The 19,371-nt window shown below is 52.3% G+C and overlaps 2 protein-coding genes across 9 annotated transcripts in view; one reads left to right on the top strand and one right to left on the bottom strand.

The window, feature by feature from the left end:
- CFAP92 (cilia and flagella associated protein 92 (putative)) overlaps nucleotides 1-10,608 on the top strand; it is a 74,966-nt gene extending 64,358 nt beyond the window's left edge. For 3 of the 7 annotated variants that reach the window (XM_025885728.2, XM_073901726.1, XM_073901724.1), the window contains 4 exons: nucleotides 5,430-5,594; nucleotides 6,169-6,381; nucleotides 6,467-6,611; nucleotides 10,397-10,608. In XM_025885728.2, coding sequence (XP_025741513.2) covers nucleotides 5,430-5,594; nucleotides 6,169-6,381; nucleotides 6,467-6,611; nucleotides 10,397-10,455 — 582 coding nt within the window. In that variant the 3' untranslated portion in view covers nucleotides 10,456-10,608. Of the gene's footprint in view, nucleotides 1-5,429; nucleotides 5,595-6,168; nucleotides 6,382-6,466; nucleotides 6,612-7,449; nucleotides 7,519-10,392 lie in introns of those variants that run through there. The other 4 variants (XM_073901727.1, XM_073901725.1, XM_073901728.1 and 1 more) reach the window with 4 other exon arrangements.
- The window catches only part of ACAD9 (acyl-CoA dehydrogenase family member 9), a 44,070-nt gene continuing 33,219 nt past the window's right edge, over nucleotides 8,521-19,371 (bottom strand). For both annotated transcript variants that reach the window (XM_025885730.2, XM_073901730.1), the window contains 10 exons: nucleotides 17,294-17,369; nucleotides 15,838-15,908; nucleotides 15,448-15,567; nucleotides 14,486-14,614; nucleotides 12,332-12,411; nucleotides 11,533-11,659; nucleotides 11,261-11,338; nucleotides 10,615-10,743; nucleotides 9,860-9,932; nucleotides 8,521-9,045 (listed from right to left, as the gene is read on the bottom strand). In XM_025885730.2, coding sequence (XP_025741515.1) covers nucleotides 8,945-9,045; nucleotides 9,860-9,932; nucleotides 10,615-10,743; nucleotides 11,261-11,338; nucleotides 11,533-11,659; nucleotides 12,332-12,411; nucleotides 14,486-14,614; nucleotides 15,448-15,567; nucleotides 15,838-15,908; nucleotides 17,294-17,369 — 984 coding nt within the window. In that variant the 3' untranslated portion in view covers nucleotides 8,521-8,944. The remainder of the gene's footprint in view (nucleotides 9,046-9,859; nucleotides 9,933-10,614; nucleotides 10,744-11,260; nucleotides 11,339-11,532; nucleotides 11,660-12,331; nucleotides 12,412-14,485; nucleotides 14,615-15,447; nucleotides 15,568-15,837; nucleotides 15,909-17,293; nucleotides 17,370-19,371) is intronic.

Below are 19,371 nucleotides of genomic sequence, written 5' to 3'. Positions count from 1 at the left end.
TTTTTAAAAAGGAGATTGATAAGATGTTGGTTGAAAAAGGGAAAAAGAAAAAAAAACAGTTAACAAAAATTAACTTTGATTAACTAATGAATCATGGTAAAAAAAAAAAAAAGCCATGAATTCTATGTGCAGTATTCTCCTAGCGCTGGAGTTCTCCCGTTCTCCTTGATCAGTAAACTTGGTCTTGGCTTGCTGGCTGTTCGTGCTGATCTTCTGGGGGAGGGGCCTGTTGCTGTGGTTTCCAAATGTCTTTGCCGGAGGCTGAATTGCCCCGCCCTTGTCGGTCCGGGCTAAGCAAGCTGCTCGGGTTTGATCTCAGAAGCTCTTGTTCCCTGCAAGCTCTCCGTACAGCCTTGGAGGACCAGGGCAAAAAATGGTGGCCTCCCAATCTCCACCCGGAGGAGCTGAGAACTCGGGGCCCTGCTCCTCAGTGTGCCCCCAGAGAAAAGCAGTCACTCCCGTCTCCCCGGTCTCCGGCCGCTCTCCGTGTTCAGCCGGCCTGTGACCGAGCGTTGCTATCTCTGGCCCCCGACCCCGTGTGGAGTCTCCAAACCCAGCAGATCCCTGCGGTGCGTTCCCGCGCCGCTCCTCCCCGGGAAGGAAGGGGAGTCTTCGCAGGTCTGCCGCTTGTTGGGTCCCTCCTGGAGGAGCAGTGGCCCGACTGGGCCGCAGATCACAGTTTATGGCAACCCCGAGCTGAGAGCCCGCGCCTCGGCTCCGTCTCTGCAGCCGGCTTCCCCGCTCCGATACCTGGGAGCTCTGGCGCACTCAGGCTCCCCCGGTCTTTCTGTGACCCCAAGGGTCCTGAGACCACACTGTCCCGGGAGGATTCCACCCCCTGCTTAGCCACTGCAGCGACGTCCCTCAGCGGAGCCGACTTCTAACAGTTCCGATTTTGTGCTCCGCGGCTCTAGCACTTGCCAGAAGCGGCCGACGGAGGCCCCTCCCCCGCCGTCTATCCTCCCGAATATCGCCTCGGATTCACTTCTCCGCACGTCCTACCTTCCAGTAAGTGGTCGCTTCTCTGTTCAGAGAGTTGTTGCTACTCTCCTCTTTGATCTCCTGTGGAGTTCGTAGGTGTTCAGAATGGTTTGATCCCTATTCAGCTTAATTCCTGAGACCAGACGAAATCTAGGTCTCCTACTCCCCCGCCATCTTGCTCCCAACATTCTCTTGTCTTTTTTTTTAAAGAATTTATTTGAGAGAGAGAATGAGAGAGAGAGCATGAGAGGGGGGAGGGTCAGAGCTGAGTCAGAGCTGAGTCAGAGCTCCCTGCTGAGCAGGGAGCCCGATGAGGGACTCGATCCTGGGAACTCCAGGATCATGACCTGAGCTGAAGGCAGTCGCTTAACCAACTGAGCCACCCAGGCGCCCCACTTCTTGCCTTTTTAATAATAGTTCTAACAAGTGTGAGGTGAGGTGAAATCTCTTTGTGGTTTTGATTTCCACTTCCCTGATGATTAGTGATGTTAAGCACTTTTTCACCTGTTGGCCATTTGTATATCTTCTCTGGAAAAATGTCTATTCAGATCCTCTGCCCATTTTTTAATCAGGTATGTTTTGCTATTGTTTGGTTTTTTGCTATTGCATTATAGTTCTTTATTTTGGATATTAACCCCTTACTGGTTGTATCACTTGTAAATGCCTTCTCCCATTCAGTAAGTTGCCTTTTCATTTTGTTGGTTTCTTTTGCTGTGCAGAAACTTTTTAGTTCGATGTCATCCCAGTTCTTTATTTTTGCTTTTGTTGTCAAATCCAAAAAAAAAAAAAAAAAAAATCACTGCTAAGACTGATGTCAAGAGCTAACTACCTATTGTTTTCTTCTAGGAACTTCATTAGTTTCAGGTCTTAGGTTCGTCTTATGAGTTGATTTTTGTGTATGGCATAAGATAGTGATCCAATCTTTTTTTTTTTTTTTTTTTTGGGTATGTGACTGTCCTATTTTCCCAGAACCATTTATTGAAGACTGTCCTTTCTCCATTGTATATTGCTGGCTCCTTTGTTACAAACTGTATATATGTGGGTTTATTTCTGGGCTCTCTATTCTATTCCATTGACTTATGTGTCCGTTTTTATGGCAATACTGCACTTTTTTGATTACTATAGCTTTGTAATACAGTTGAATCAGGAAATTATGCCTCCAGTTTTGTTCTTTCTCAAGATTGCTTTGGCTATTCAGGGTCTTTTGTGGTTCCATAAAAATCTTAGGATTGTTCTGTGAAAAATGCCATTGGGATTTGCACAGGGATTATATTCAATCAGTAGATTGCCTTGGGGTGTTTCCACTAAATGGTGAACACTGCATAGGAAAAATTGTAGAGGCTCTTCATGATATCTTCTTCCAGAGAGGATTTAATTTTCTCATAGCAGGCAAAGGACAAATTCTCTTAAACAGGTTTATCCCTTCTTTGCCTCTGAACTGTGCACTCTGAAATCCAAATTTGTTTCCCTAACATGGTGACATTTTCCAAAATATCTGCTTAGCATTTGAACCTCTTAGCTGCTTTTTTCTGCTTGGGGTCTTTTTATCTGCTTCATTCATCTTATTCATGTACAATTTAGGAATCAGCAAATACTTTGAGAGCAAACTGTATAGGGGAGGAAAAAAGGATTCAATGTACTTCTCTCCAGATTCTTGGCCCCTCAAATCCTGAGTTCTTCGCTCGCTCTACAGTTATGTCAAGCAGATGTCCCAATTCTCTCTGCAATCCTGTCAGTTGTTGCTTAATATATTTTGAGATGACATCGTTAGGTGCAAAGGGATGTTCATAGTTATACCTTCTTGCTCTTTTTCTCACTATACAATGTCTTTTGTGGCCTCTTGATAGATTTTTACCTTGAATTATGGGGTCTGGTATTAAGAATGCCACTCCAGTTTTGCTTGTCTTGGCTTTGTGATTCCTTTTTGCCTAGTTTATATTCTTCCACCCTTTAATTCCAACCCTGTATTTTTTGTCTAAAGCAGTTTTTAAAAGATTATTTGTAAGTAATCGCTACACCCAATGTGGTGCTTGAACTCATGACCCTGAGATCAAGAGTCCCATGTTCTACTGACTGAGCCAGCCACGCTCCCCTAAAGCAGTTTTTATAAACAGCATACTGTTAGGTTTTTAAAAAAAAAATCTGAGATTAATTAATTGGCAAACAACCTGTTTACTGAGAATATTGTTAGGTTAGGCTTTTCAGGGACTGCCTCATTTTCTTTTAAATTCCTACTTGGTTCTTTTGACAAACCAGGTTTTTTTCTGATTTAAAAGTTTGCATTCTTTGTTTCTAAGGTGCTTGTCCTAAAGGCGACATTCATTTTGATATATTCCTACTGAATTCTGAGACTTTTTATATTAAATTTCTTTTTTAAGGCAAATAGCACATTTAGACCCCCTTTTATCTTTTCCTACTCACACCCTACCATCCCTTTTATATATCAGTCTCCAGAATTTCAGTTCTAGGTTATTATACCTTCCTTGGTCCTCTTTAGACAAGAAAACTACTTGGATACTGCACACCATCACTTGCTACCTTTGTCCAAATACTCCTGGGCTTTCCTCCTCCCTTTTGAATCTTTTCTGAGTGTATTTTCAAAGGAAAGTCTCTGCATAAAATTCCCAAGTCTTGTACACCTGACACACTGCTGTCAGTGAATGGCCGTTTTGCCTGGGTGTAGTCTTAGCTTCAAGTTCTTCACCTTGTCCACAGCGCTGCTGCTGTTCACAGGTGGCCTGCTCGTTCTCTGGCAATTTTCAGAATCTGTCTTTGCCCTTGTGGTCTTACATGTCACTGTGTGCCCAGGCCTGGAATTTTCCTTAGCTATTCTGAGGCTCCTTCTTTCTTAAAATCTCCTACTCCTGCTTTCTCCTTCCTTTTGGGGCTTCTGTTATTTGAATGTTTCCACTTCGGTTCCCAGTTTCTAAACTCAGGCTTTCTAATTTTATCTCAAGCTGGTTCCCAGTCCACTAATTTGTTCTACAGCTGCCCCACTTTCACGGGGCGTCTCGCTCGCTTGTGCCCTTTATTTCAACTCTAATGTTTTACACGCACTATTTGCGTTTCTTTAATCAGCTGCTTTTAAGAATGATTATTACATTTGCCTTAAATTTTTATCCCATCTCTTCCAATAGCTTGGCTTCAGTTCAGTTTGTGTCTGTGGTCTTTTATGCTGGTTCTACTTCTCAGGCATCTAGTTCCTTTGGCTGTGGATTCCAAATTTCCCTGCAGCCTTCAGCTCCAGGGCAGGGAACCCCAGGTGTCCAGAATAACTGCTGACCACTGTTCTCACCTCAGCACATGATCTCTTTCGGCCAGAACTTCCATTTTAAACGCTAAGGAAGAAGTATCATGAAAGGAGAACTCTGTCTCCCCTGGTCGTAATCCACTCGCTCTAAGGTTTGGAAGGAGCAGGGGACTTGCACTTTAAGAAAGGAGGCCGACTCATTCAAACCACCCCTCCCACTGAAAACAACTAGAAAAACTGGACAGAATACTCAGTGCTCTATGTGTGTGCCATTACAAGGTCCCAGCTTAGATGGCCCCTCTGGCATAGTCCTCTTGAAGGTGCTCAAAGGCAGGAATTTTGTCCCTCATCCAATGATCTGTGGCCTTTGCCTCCAGGCCCTATTGCTCCAAGCTGTAGGGGTCTTGTTGCCTTGACTTTTCACTCCTGTGTGTGAGTCATAGATTTATTGAAACTTTCCCTTGATTATTTTGCATTCTTTACAGAAACTCCTCAAAGATTCCAAAGCTAAGACACTGGGGCTTGGCCTAAAGAAGTGGTTAATGAGAGTCAAGGTCACCATCTTCAGCTTAAAAAAAAAAAAAAATCCCCCCCCCACCCCGCCCAAAGCAAAAGATGGTGATTTTGCTGAAGGTTAATAGGCAAGTGACGGGCAAGCTACACTACACAGTACTTAGAGTGCAACTCTTTCTTTTGGGGGTTCCAGCCACCTTTCCCTGCCACCTCCTGTTCTCTCTCCTCACTGCAGCTTTCATTCACAAAGGAAGCTGACAGACCATCTTGGGGGCTCTGGAGAGAAGGTGACACTCTTGATGTAGTCAGCAGTAAAAGGTGACCATGGGCAGGGATGGCAGTCCTTGCTGCCTGAGGTTATAATCTTCCCTGTATATGCCACAAAAGCTTCAAGCTTCTCCCTCTTCTGACCATCTGAGCCCCAAATGCTATCTGTGGCTGGGTGTTGTGTGTTCCAGTTACTTTGACCTTAGGCAAATCTCATTTCTGGCCCTGACTTCCACCACGGACAGTGCGGGGTTGGAGCAGATGGCCCTTTGGTAGGGTTCTGTGATGGAATGGCAGCTCCAGAATTCGAGAGGTAATACCTGCCCTGCGGCCATGTCCCACAGATCACCTTGCTCACCACAAGCTGGCAGCTGGTGTTGAGGGGCCTATGTGTAATGACTGGTGTCTCTTTCTTCAGAAAAATATTACTGGAGCCTACCAGGTTAGCAAGAAGCCTTCAAAGGCTGTGGTGAAGGTGATCAGAATTTCAGCCCCTGCCAGAGATGCTGTTTATAACTACAGTATCCAGACCCTGAACTCCACAGAGCTTGCTAAGAAGGAGCTGTATCGAGAGATGGCCAAGGTGAGTGAGAGGCCGAGAGAGGGAGGCAGGCAGGCAATGCTTCTAACTCCAGACAGAAAAGTAATTGGCTAACCCAGTGAGCTCTTTCTGCTTTTGACCATACTGCCTGGAGGTCAGCAGGGGATCTCTAGTGTGCACAAGAAAGCCAATCAGCGAGAGGAAGGAGACAAGGGACCAGGTACTGGGGGGAGAGGGGTTATGTTCCCACACTCTGTGGGAATCCTCCACACACAAGGGTGAGCCGAGAGATCCTCAACATAGACTCCTATGTACCTGGCTGCAAACAACTGCAGGGTCCTCACCTCTAGAAAGCATTTCATTGCTGTCACCCCAAAGGAAAAGCCTTGGCAGGCTTCCAACATGTTACCTTTAGAGAAGGGATGCTCTGTCAAAGAGAACAGGAACGTGACCCTCACAGTTCAGTTATTCTGAATGGTCCAGCTATGTTGTCAGGAACTGTCGTCATGCCCCAATGTGCCACTGTTTCCTACGCTTGCTTGGAGACCAGAGGGCCAGTCAGCCCCGTCCATGGCTGCTACCAGCCCTTCTATCCTCGTGTCTGCCCCTTGTCCAGGAGCCAAGGAAGAGATTCACGTACTCCCAGAAGTACCTCTCAGCCATGGTGGAGCCTCAGGACTCAGAGGAAGAGGAGAAGAAAGCCAAGAAGAAATCCTGCCAGGCCTGGCTCACAGCCAATGGATTCCAACTGACAGGTCTTCACAGAAGCCCTGAAAACAACTGTCACCTCAGACTGCCGCCCACTGGCACCACCGCGGAGCTGAATGAGGTCCACAGGGTGAGGTGGGGTGGGGCCTCAGGTGGGGTGTCCGCAGGGCCCTCTGTCCTAACTTACTGGGGTGTTCGCCATGTAGGAGTGGAGGGAAAATGCCCGGTTTGCTACTGTGCTGGATCGAGAGAGGTGGAGCTGGGACCGGCGCCAGCAGGACTTTGACCTGTATAAGAAGCCACCACTTTTCCTTGAGCTGCCCCCTCCTCCAGCACCAAGGCCTGCAACAGGTAACAGCGACCTCTGCAAGGCGGAGCCTCCTGACGCTGCGTGCAGTCAGGACCTCTACTGCTTTGCATCTCTGGCCTTTTTGTTTTACCTAAAGCTAGGAAGTTGAGTCAGAATAGGTCTGGCATTAATGTGCTGGGCTGGAACTCAGGAGCCCTGGATTCTAGCTCCAGCTGTAATACTAACTTGCTGTGTGACGTTGGGCAAGTCCCTTCACTGCTCCTGGTCCCTGGAACCCCACCAGATGATTTGAGAGAGAGCACGTGCATGTGCGAGTGGGGGCGGGGCAGAAGGAATCCTCAAGCAGATTCCTTGCTGAGCGTGGAGCCTGACACAGGGCTTGAACCCACGACCCTGAGATCCTGGCCTGAGCCAAAATCAAGAGCTGCCTGCTTATCCGAATGAGCCACCCAGGCACCTCTCTGGGCCTGGTTTCTTAGCTATAAAACACCTAAGTTGGGAGATCAGTCTAAGGGCTTTCTGAGCCCCAACACACATTATGCATGTCTAGATGCCTGGCCAGCAGCTGGGGGCAGAGGCTCTGGGCACCTCTGGGACCTTCTAACTCCCTTCCTGCTCCATGATGTTGCCATTTCCATGTGGGGGAGGGAGGGAGTCTAGAAGCATGGGTCCCTCTCATCCTTCTGTTTATGAAGATGGGCCTCCAGATCATTTACAGGTTGACAGAGAACCCAAATTTGCTGGTTGCCAGGAACTTTGTTCAGGGAGAAAGAGAGAGGAGTTTATCTAGCGACAAGGTCTGCCAGAGAAACCTTTCTCAGAAAGCCAGAACAGATAAACAAAAATGCATTTCTTTCCAACCCCAACCCCTGAGGGCAGCTGGTAACAGCTCCATGAAACAGGAGGAAGTGCCAACAAGCTGCTGAAATTTGTTTCCCCCACTGTCTGGCCCTTGCTGCCTCCCTTCAGAACAGGCTCCGGGCTCTGGGGTGGCGTGAAGGTCTCCTGCTACCTGTTGGCGTGGCCCAGCCCAGCAATGCCAGATTGCCTCCTTGGCCCAAGTGCCGCCGCTGGGCTCCACCAGCAGGCCTTCCCAGCCTGTGCTCCCTGGACATGTCCGGCAGCCTGTACCCGCTGACAGCACACCACAGATGTGCGCTGGGGCCTCTCCTCCTCACCATGTTTAAAGAAAACTCAGAAATGGCAGCTAGGAAAGGGAGATTTGAACCAGGGGTGCCCATGCCACAGGGCCTACAGTGAAGCCCCCTTTCCCAAAGGGCATGGGGTCTGGACAGCTGCTTCCCAAGCTTCCCTGGCACTGTACCAGCTTCGTACTCTCCATTTTGTACACAGTACTTCCTTGCCAACAAAACACTTTAAGACCTTCAGGTTTCACTGGAAAGTTACCTCCAATGTCACAAGATTCGTCACCTTTTACCTTTTGAAGATTAGTTACCCAGTCCCTGGCAGAGTGCTCAGGCCAGCCCAGGTGTCTGCACAGCAGACCGACCAGTACTTGAAGGAAAAGGAAAGAGCCTGGCCTTCTCCTCCCACCTCAAGACAACAGCTGTAGTAGGTTTTCTGGAGCCCCAAACGGCCCAGAAAGGAGCCTAGAAAAACGCAAAGGCCTATTAGTGCCACCTTAAGATTCCGCATTGTCCCCCCTTCAGGAGTGGAGGCTAAGCTCTGTACAGACAGCAGAGAAAGGCCCCCGGCAGGAAAAGCGTGTGCTGTCATGTACCAGACTGTGCCGTTTTCACCCAGCACCTGAGAAGGACCAGAGATGGGCTTGATAATCCCCAGGGCACTGTGGCCTGGGCACCGGCTCCTCAGCATGCAGGGCCCTCTTCCTGCAGGGAGAAGACAAAGCGCACTGGAGGCCATCCTCAGAGGGCGGATCTCAGGGTTCTGAGGAGGAACAGGATCAGTACAGCACAAACGCTAGAAGGGTAAACACAAACTTGTGCATTTTATATTTTTGGTTATTAAGTGCATCTGTTCCATGTACACAGTTTGTAGGCCGTTTCTTGGAGAACGCAGTCTACAAGAATGTGTGGTCTAGCAGAAGTGGCTATCCATGTCCCTGCCAGTCTCCTGCCACAGAGGCAGCAACATGAGCCCACTGCCACTGTGACATCTAAACTAGCGGAAGCCCCTCAAATCCCAGGTGTCACCAACTGCATTTTCTCGGTCTCTTCAGCACCTGGGACCAGGTCACGCAGCAGTGCCTGCAGGGCAAAGTGTGAGGAGGCACCCTCAGGCCAGGAAAAAGCCCCTCTGGTGTACAGGGGGAAGAAATGGCTCCACCTTCCGGAGAAAGTTGTCCATCGATGGGCCATGGCCTGGGGGCAGCAGGGAACACTGTCCCTTTGCTTCAGGACGTCCTGTCCAGAGGGTGGGCACAGACGTAGGCTTGCTTCTCGAGGACCTGCTGGGACACTTTCTTAATCTGCTCATCTAGATTTTCTGGAGAATCTGGGAGGAAAAAAGAATAGGCTTGTGAGGACCGAGTACTGCTGGGGCTACTGTGTCTCTGTTTTGTTTCAAACAAAGTTGGCCCACCCACTGTGAAGGAACCCTAAAGGTAACTCTCCTCCTCCACACCCCTAGGAGGTGATTCTGGCTGCAGGGAGAAAGAGGGATGGGGCTTCATCCTGAAAAACAAAGGGCTCATCCTATTAATCCCTGAGAACTCTGGATCTTGTGGGAGCAGGGGCTGGAGAAGGACCCTCTTGCCAGTCAAGCCTACGAGAGGAGCAACCATGCCTTCCCGCCACAGCACGGAACAGACACGCCAGCACCCAGAGCCAGGAGCTGCACACAACTGTGTGTTCCTCTCCTCCATCACTTGACAACAGGGCTGGTCTCCACAGCAGGGGGAACATGACATGGAGCCCTGGAGCCAAATCGACTCTAAGGGTGAGAAGACGAATCTGAGCCAGGTGTTCTCAGACATGGCCAAGGGGCTAAGGTAGAGGAGGAGCATTCCAGACAAGCAGCCCTATGAGCCAAGCCCCTGCGGAGGCTAGGGCCAAAGCCTGGGACATATGCTAGGAGGGCAGCTGCCAGACTCAGGCCAGGCACGTTGGGCCACACCTGTGGGAGCTCTGACAGTCTTCACCTGCAGGTACGTGCTCTTATCTGGCAGGCCTGCTGTAGGTGCACCCGACCCTACCAGCCATCACTCAAAGGAGAGCTTGGTGAGCAGCCAGCAGGCCCTGGGAGGCTGGCCCTCAACAGTCACCTGGACTCAGGCCCACACCTCCCTCCCAAGGCCACCCCTGCTCACACTTATCCAGCTGGGACAGGGTGAAGAGATTCTGGTAGTAAGCTTCTGCACAGAAGATGTTGGCCAGCAGAACCTGCCACAACCAAGACACGTTATTAAGTGCATCCGTTCCACGTACACAGTTTGTAGGCCGTTTCCTGGAGAACACAGTCTACAAGAGGATGACGTAGGGCACCCCCCCCACCTCCCCCGGTGTGTGAGTTTTAAGGAACTCAGCCAAACTCAGAATCTTGGCTGGGGTCAAAAGGCCTGGCTCAAGAATCAGAGTCTTAGGTTCTAATTCCAGCCCTGACCCAATTAGCTCTGTCCCCAAGAGCAAATTACTCAACACTTCTGAGCCTCAGTTTCCTCTATGGCAGGAAGGCCATCATAATCCTAATGCCCACAGGCTGTTGTGGGACAATGCATGTAAAGACCCAGCACACAGCAGGCAGTCAGTGACTGCATCCAGCCCCTCAGGCAAGATAAGGAAGGCAGACGGGGTGAGGGCACAAGGTTTGGGACCCCATCACTCACCTACCCTCTTCCCTCAGGTAGAAAGACAAAAGAGAGTGGCCCCATGGCCTGAGCAGCCCAGACCTTCTCATCGGAGCTGACCACCAATGCTGGCCATGGCCACAACTCAGCCAACCTGCCTGCCTCCTCGGACCATGCCTGGGTCAAGGCCCTTGACTTGCCCATGCCACCCACTGACCCCCTCCCCCAACCACAGGCTTCATTAAAGTGCAGGGGATAAAGCCAGCAGAGAGGCTCACCTCGTGGTCGTGATTTCGGATCCCCACGCGGATCGAGCGGCTGGCCCTCGACAGCACGGCTGTCATGCCGTACAGGTTAATGAGGATGTTGGCTACCCGCTTCAGGACCATCTGCTCCTCCACGATGGTCTGTGAACAGAGCCCAGGGTGGAGACTCGGAACCCAGGGCCTCCCTGCCTGGGCACATCTTCAGCCATCTCCAAGACTCATTTCATGCCTCAGTAAAGGGGGGCTGACACTGCCTCTCCCTTTGCGTTGTGAGAGGCTGGCTCACTGGCTGCCTTGTTTTCCCTTCTGTCTAGATTTGGGCATGGGTCAAGCCAAGGCCAGGTCCCAGAAACCTGGCTGAGACCACTGGCTGTTGCTTACTGTGCTTCATGTCACCCTGAGCAGCAACAGCCTCACAGAGCAGGGCCCTAGATTTGGGCCCAGGCAGGGCGGCCCTCCCTACTCCAAAGAACCTCTCTTTACCGGGAAGGCACCCACCCAAGTGGCCCCCGGGAATAGGCAGCCCCACCCCACCCCTTCATGGTGACCAAGATTTCTTTCTAGGCCTGGTCCCAAAGGCAGACACTTGGGAAAACACCCCATCTCCCTGACCCCGAAGTCGGCCTGCCATCCCCAGATCTGGCAGGGGCCCGGGTACCTTGCCAAAGCGAAGTAGCAGCGTCTCCACAGTGCGGCCAAAGTAATACACGTTCTCCTCAAGCTTGCTGGCACTGTCCTAAGTATGCCAGGGGAAAGACCACTTAGTGACACTTCCCCACGGTGCCCATCCCACCCGGCTGGGGGCTCTGGGGCCCAGGCTCTGCCACCAGGCTGGGTCATCCTCCCCAACACCCTGGTCACAGCCCTCTGGAAGGGGATATCCATCAGGAGGGCCCCACTTGGGGGAGTATGCCACATGTGCCCACTCACTGCGACACTGGGGTGCACCGCTCCCAGCTTCCCTGTCAACCCCAGATCCACGGTTCGGCCCAGGGAGTCTCGCAGCCTCTGGCCGACGGTCTCAATGATAGTGGTCACGTTGCCCCGTTTAAGCTCGCTGCAGAAAGCCCACGGCCCTGTGACCTCAGGCCCCACTGCTGGTTCCCACTGCCCAGCAACAACCGTTCCCTCTGACTATCCAAGGCATTCAAGGGACCAACTCAGGACCCAGGTGCTGCCCTGCCCCGGGCCTGCTGGATGCCCAAGACTTCCCCGCCTGTCAGAGAACAGCTGGTCTCTGAGGTAGAGCCACACAGAGCACTCAGTCACAGTCACAGCCAGCCCCCAGGGGGTGCCCTGGGGTGAAGGAGTCTGCAAAATGCTCTGAGCAGCCCATACTGGGCTCCAGCAGTGACTTCTAAGTGCTCCAGGCCCCTGATGGGGGGCAAGAGGAGCAAGAGAGTGAGAGAAGAGAATAGTCTCGTGTTAGCCTTTGAGCCCAGCGCCTGTTGGAGGGATGGCTCTCACCAGGTTCTGAAGGGAGCACTCACTCCCCCCTGCAGCGGGGGGAGAAGGGAGCTGCCGGGGGAGAACAGTGAGGCAGCTGGCCCCACTTATCACTAGCAGATGAAGGCCAAGCTCTAGAGCCTGGCTTTTAAGGCTCCGGTCCCCTTCCCTCCCTCCAGCCAGCCTCTGACTACATGGCTTCATGGCCCCCGTCCCAGGACAGGGGTCCCCTTCTTGCCGCCCCAGGATGGACCTCTCATGGGCACACGGGGTTGGCACCTACTTGATCCTTGCGGTCAGGATGCGGCCGGCATGCTGCAGGCCTGTCAGGGCAATGTACATCCGGAGAATCTCGTTGGTTCCCTGTGGGCAGATCGGTATGGAGGTCAAGCTGGCCCCATTGGGATGGCCCTGTTTGTGCTGTGCATGTAATTGGGTTGGCCACCCCACTGCCCACTTGCCAGTGCCACGGAAGCTGCCGCTTTGGAAGCAGCCTCACACTGGGAGCAGGGCTGTGACCCGAGGGTGAGGGCAACACGCTGGCTACCACCTCCACAGGGATGAGCAGGGGGCTGACCAGACAGCCGTGGCCTCCCTCAGGGTCTACCACCTCTCTATGACCAACCATACAGGACTCATTCCTTTTTCCAAGCCTCCAATTCGGCTTCTTTAAAATGGGAGAAACCACCTTCCCCAGGAGGGAGGGGTGCTGGTGCCCAGGAGCAGCAAATGCTGGGTGGGTGCCACCAGATTCCTCAGGGCAACAACTGGCCACTGAGGACGAGAGCTGGCAGCTCCCTAGTGCCAGGTATCCATACCCAGAGGGCCACCTCTCCCCTGCTGCTGTACCTGCACACGCTGCTCACCACCTGGGATTATGTCCGAGAGGTGGGCCACACCTCTGCCCGACATGCACAGTGGTGCTGCAGGTCACACGGCCAGCACTGGGCACTGAAGCCTGCAGCCAGGCTGGGCCATGGACAGGAGACTCCCATGGGAGAGAAGAAGAGCTTGGAGGCCTGCAGGCTAAGGTGTGCCCCATCCTGCAGTCTCCAGACCGGAGCATTTGCTTCATACTGAGGGCTCCGTGGCCCTCCGTGCCCCACCCAGTCAGGACCAAATTCAACCGACCAAGGGGAAAGGGCCTTAGAAGAAGCAGTCCTGGGGCAGCAGGGATGGGACATGTCCCCATGCCCTTGGGAAAGTGCCCCTTGTGCCCTCAGGCTGGTCACATCATATCCTGTCTGTCTCTAAGGAAGAGGACCAAGGGCTGGGATGCTGGGGGGCATGCCAAGAACAAGAACAGCCATGAGTCCTTCCCCCTGGGTTGGGGCGCCCAGGAGCTGGGCCCCACCTACATGAGATCTGAAGGTGCCTTTCAGAAACCACACCGGTTGCTCAGGCTCTAAGCCTCGTCTACGGGCCTGCCTCCTACACACCCTACGACCATCCTAAAATGCCAACTGTCTCTCTCTACAGCCTCTGAAGTCAACCCTTCTCTTCTGCAGCATGCACCTAGCCTCTGCAAACCGCCCCCCCACCACCATGTCAGCCCCTGGGGAATTTCCCAGAATGGGAATGCATTCAAGTCATTCCCTGTTCAGAAACCTCTGATGGCTTCCAGTGCCTGCACAGTAAGATCCAAATTCTTCTGCTTATTGGTCAAGGTCCTCCATAGCCTGGCTACTTGTCTCCCCTTCTCATCTACCCTCTGCCCCCACCCCATCAACTTTTCTACCACCTGCCCCAGCTCCCCCCTACTAGGACTATTCACTGCTCCCACAAAGACTTGCTCATTCTACCCAGCGCTGGCAGGTAAGGCCCGATCGGGCCTGGCACATTCCATCTCCCTGTCCTTGGCCCAAACCACCCCCCCCCTTGGCCAGGCCACAGTTGTTTCTGCCTCCAAAGGCCAAATGCACTTGCTTCCTGAGACTCCAGCCCACTGTAGGGGGAGGTGCCGCTCAGGCCCTCACTGTGAGGGTATTCCACAGTCCACCCCGGTCAGCCAGGCCATTCAGTCAGACCGCAAGCTCCCCAAAAGCTTCTCTGTGGCCCCAACCCCCCTTTTCTTACCCCACCCGGGGTCTCCCCCTCATTGAATTCCCTTTTTAGGCTTGTGAACCCATGGAGGGGGGGCAGCAATTAGAGAGAGAGGTGTCAGGGCGGGGGAAGCCTGTAGAGAGGACGCTGCTGAGTTGCCTCCATATCCTGAGGAGGAAAGCCAGACCCAGAAAGAGCCCTGGAGGCACAACCGGGCCTCCTGTGGGATCTCTGCTTGTCCCACCACCGCCAATGGAAGTGCAGACTCAGCAGAAAGGGCCCTCACTTGGCCCCTCAGCCTCCCCTCCACCCCTGGGAAATGGGGCTACGCAGAGGTGTGAGGAGGGACAGACGAGAGCACTTGGGGTGGGTGGTGGGAATGTTGGGCGTTCACCTCGAAGATGAGCAGGATGCGGCTGTCACGCAGGAAGCGCTCGTACGGGTAGTCCTTCACGTAGCCCGAGCCCCCGAGGATCTGCAGTGCCTCGCTCACGCACTGCCAGGCGCCCTCTGAGCTGAACACCTGCCACAGAGCCAGGACCCGGTTAGCACAGGGGTGACAGTGCTGGGTGCCTTTCACAAGGGGGGGCTTCAGCCAGGGCAGGTTGGCTGGGGACGGAGTGGGAGGCTCGGCGTGGAGAACCTGGCTCCAGGACGAGACTGACCCAGGTAGCAGCCCTGTCACAGTCTCACTGGGTGGCCTCAGGCACGTCCTTTTCTTCCTGGACCACAGTGATCAGTCGTGGCTCCCCACCCACCGTGACTCTTCCTACCTCTTGAGGCTTCCTTGGGGTGGAAGGGCCCACTCCATACCTTCCACATGGAGAAAACTCCTGTCCTTTTAAAACCCACCTCAGACTCCCTCTCCAGGAGGCCTGACCCTGCCCACCCAGCCCCATTCACCCACAGCTCACTCCTCTGCATGTGAACTGCTTGGCTTGACACCTGGCTGTGGGTGACACACAAAAGTGGAAGGCCATCCACCCACAATAAAGTCCTTCTCAAGAAAGCTCAGCTGCTATTGCATACTGATGGGAAACTATAACATGGCCTATATTTTCTCCATCTGCTATCAACTAGTAACAACTTGGCACAAACTGTGCTGGGGAGACACTGTCCTGTCCCTATCAACACACTCGACTGGGCACTGTTCCTTGCTGTTTCTCCTGTGCCATGCTGGCCTCCCCAGCTGTGTCCTAGGGCCATGCCTGGCACATGGTGGGGATGTCATAAATACTGGATCAATGATAAAATGACCTATAAGCTTACAAGAAGAGAAAGATGGCAGGGAACACTGGGTCTGAAAGGCTGCAGCTAAGGAACTATTCTGGGTCTCTCAGGCTGGGCAGGGATTACCTTCACCATGGCAGCCTCAATGGAGCAGTCAGGAAACCCTGGTTGGTCCAGCATCCCTGCAGTGAGGTAGGCCATGCTTTCCATTACATAAGCCTTCTGAGCCATCAGGGCAAACTTCTCCTGGGGTGTTCAGAAAAAAACACAATCAAGAAACAATTTGCATGTGCTGAGACCCAGATGTGCCAGCCAGCAGAGAAGATAATGAAGTCCAGAGCCTCAATGCCCAAGAGCACCAAGCCCCAGCATTCATGACAGCGAGCCACATTAAATAAAGCCTTATCCTGTCTTCTTCCCAATCACTGCACGGCAGTCACCAGCACAGACCACAAAGGCACACTTCTCATGCCCACACGTGAAACCAATATATGCGGCGCCCATAACCTTCAGTACCTGAATTAGTCCAAATTCACTGAGGTTCTTGTTGAACTGTTTCCTCGAGCAGGCATATGCAGCAGTCATTTCTGAAGAAGAGCAGAGTCATTAAAAAGAACCATTTTCTGGCTATCCGAAAACAATTTCCTAAGGCTATCATCATTACTCTACCAATACTCAGGCAGGAACTATGAGAAACAGGTCTGCTGAGACCAAACACCCTGCAAGACAGCGCTGCCCCTTCCTAGCATATCTGGTCAGACAGGCCTGAACCTGACACTTTTCCTTACCAGATGACAGGCCGGGCCAACAACTACCATCCCTGAACATCACCACTGCTGCCAAGGCTGCCAGAGCTGCAGGTGTAAGTAAGGCACCTAGCACGGAGCCAGGGCCCTGGAAGCACCCGAAAGGAGGAGCAGGCTCATGCCTGTCACAGCTGTCCATCACTAGAGCAGGAGGGCAGCCTGTCGTGTATAAAGCTGTACCAGGCGCCCAAGAGAATATGGCAGCCTCCCAGTGGTCAGCGGCAAATGTCAGCCCCTCCCCCTGCAGTCAGCCTCCTCAAGAGTCTACCTCCTTTGGGGGCAGGCCGACCATGAGAGCCCCCATTAAGCTCTTGCATGAAGGAGTTTTCCTGATGGGGAAGCAGAGGCCCAGGGCACTTAGGCCTGATGGGGAAGTTTTCCTGATGGGGAAGCCCAGGCTCAGCTTAGCAAAGTGTGCCGAGGCCTGAGTTTGGAGTCTGACAGGATCAGCTTTTAGGCCCAAATGAGTAGCCTTGGACAAGTCACTTACCCTCTCTGAGCCTCAGGCTCCTCATCTATGAAATGGAGATAAGAGATGAAAACAAGCCTCCCTGTCCCCACCTGGCCCTGAACTCTGAGGAACTTCATAAGCACTAGACCAGCCCCCCCCCCCCACCAGGGCCCCTTTCACTGCAGTCGCCTCCACAAAGCTAAGATGATAATGACATCCATGCCCAACAAAACCCCACAGGGCTGTTCTAAGTTCACTGACAAAACATTCTAGGTTTCAGGTATGCTAACAGAAAAAACAAAGGGAAGATCCTGAGGCTAAGTGATCGGAGTTCCACTCCTCACCCACCGAGTCTCCCACTGAATTAGCACTGATGTCTTGCTCACATCTGAATGTTTGTGAAGTAGCTCTGTTCTTAGTGGTCAGAGCAGCAACCCCTCTTGACCTCTGATGGTCCGCTCCCCCATTCCCTGACTCTTTGTGAGTAGGTAAAACAGGAGTGTGAAAAGGGAACATTAACCACTTGGGGGCAGATTGACCACATTTTTTGGTCTAAACCAAAGTCCGCATCTTAAACTGCAGCTGGGCTCTCTGTCCATCTGAAGGCCTGGCTCAGCAGCAGCCTGTGTAAGGACATCGTAGAGCCTCCGGGATGGAGTGGGGGCTGCAGGGGCAAGACTGGGCCACAAAAGGCTCCTGTCCCTGACTTACCTACCAATCAATTTCTTGAGCATCCCGGCCACAGTGCTGCCCATGCTGAACCGCCCATTGTTGAGGATGTTCATGGCTACCTGTAGGGAGAGAGGGGGTGGCTCACTGCGACTGCACTCCCAAAGTGTCCTGCTCACCCCTGCTGTGCTGGGAAAAGCCCAAAGGACCTGGAGGTGACAGACCACAGCACTGCTTGTCTATTTTTACCAGATGGTTTCTTGAGGACAAAAGGCAAGTCTCTAGAGAATTCTGTGCCCACATCTGGGAAAGTTAATCATCCTGCCAATCCCCACCAGGCTGGGAGACAGTGTGGTCCCAACACATCACAATAAGGTGACTCAGTCACAAACATCCTTGGAGTCACCTCCTGATAAAGGAACTGGACAACATTATTCCAATAGAACAGGCCAATTCTTAGTCCTCAGAGGAGGGGCAGAAACTAAGACCTACGGGGTACACCCTGCAAGCTACCAAGACTTTCCCACCAGCATGACCCTCCCGAAGGACAGCAGTGACCCGCCAAGCCCCTCCCACACCCGTGATGCCCAACTAGGAGGCCTCAATGACAGGCTGGGGCTGAGGGCAGAAAGGAGTCTGTGAACACCAGTTTTCCTAAAAGCGCAACTCCAAGCGTATTACAGCTTTTCACTGAATGCTTATGTGTGACTTGGATGAATAAATTATGCAACTGATTCTGAATTTATGATCACTTGTTAACCTGAACGGGAGAATCTCAAAGCAGACATTGTGAGGCTGGAAGCTGCTCCAACGACTGGTGGGGGGGAAGGTGAGTGCAGATTTTACCTACTGAGTCCTAGGGGACTGGGGAATGCAGGAACAAGGCCCGGCCTTGGGGGCTGAATGAGGGAGCAGGCACAGTTATATCCCACCACAGTGTGACACCCAGATCCTGGCCTGCCTCCTCTGGGGGCTGTGCCTCTGATCTCAGACTGCCTGAGTCTCAGGCCTCGGGTGTGCACTGGTCTCGGGACCTGCCAGGACTATGAGGAGCAAGTGAATTCTCCCACTTCATCCCCTCTGCCCACATGGGCTTGCAAAAGCCAGTTCATGGTTTTATGAAAGCAATCCATTTTACGGCCCCTTCAGAATTTCTTCTTATACTCATTAAAAAAAAGAGACAGAAAGAAAAAAGGATTTGAGACTAGATCTCATTCCCCAGAGGATCTTAATAGATTTTGCCCTTTTTCAAGACGGGCTCCTGAGCTCAAATATCAACCCTCCTCAACCATGGGGCCTCCCCTCCTGCCTATGAGGCACCTGCCCGCTTGACCAGCTTCCCTCCCACAGATGTCTCCTTACAACGGCATTCTACACCACACTTTGCCAGAAGTGACACACAACCCATGCTTCCAACAGCCCCTGCCTGGCAGTTCACTGACTGCCTCCATACCTCAAAGGTCTGACTATCGATAAAACCTCTGACTGGGTGCCTGGGTGGCTCAGTCATTAAGCGTCTGCCTTTGGCTCAGGTCATGATCCCGGGGTCCTGGGATCGAGCCCCGCATTGGGCTCCCTGCTCTGCAGGAAGCCTGCTTCTCCCTCTCCCACTCCCCCTGCTGCTGTTCCCTCTCTCGCTGTGTCTCTGTCAAATAAATAAATAAAATCTTTAAAAAAACAAAAACAAAAAACCTCTGACTACCCAGGAGGAGGCTCGTCCTTTTTTTCCCACTTCAGCCAGGCGATTTTCACCTGGCCTCTGATCATTTTGTGGTTTCCAGGCACTCACTTTTTAGCATTTAGGTCAACGGGCAAGCAATCCTACTAATAACAAAGAAAGGGCTTTGGAAATCTATTTTCTTTTGCATACTAAAATAATTGTTTTTACATCTAATACAATGGGGAAAATGTCTCAATGCAGTGCGGAAAGGACTAGGGCAAGGGCCACTCCCATATAGGAACAAGCCCAACTCTCCACAGGTAACCCGGCAGCAGCGGCCAACAACTGAAAATGTTTGTGCCCTCTGACCTGGAAAGCCTACTGCTGGGTGTTTAAGGTGTGGAAATAATCAGACAAGTGCGCACAGATACACGCAAGGAGACAGCCCACGCAATACGGTTCAG

Source organism: Callorhinus ursinus, unplaced genomic scaffold (genome assembly GCF_003265705.2).
Source record: "Callorhinus ursinus isolate GAN/ISIS: 27379988/994484 unplaced genomic scaffold, GSC_fseal_2.0 scaffold15, whole genome shotgun sequence".
NCBI classification, from domain to species: Eukaryota; Metazoa; Chordata; class Mammalia; order Carnivora; family Otariidae; genus Callorhinus; species Callorhinus ursinus.
This window is presented reverse-complemented; position numbering and strand designations above follow the sequence as displayed.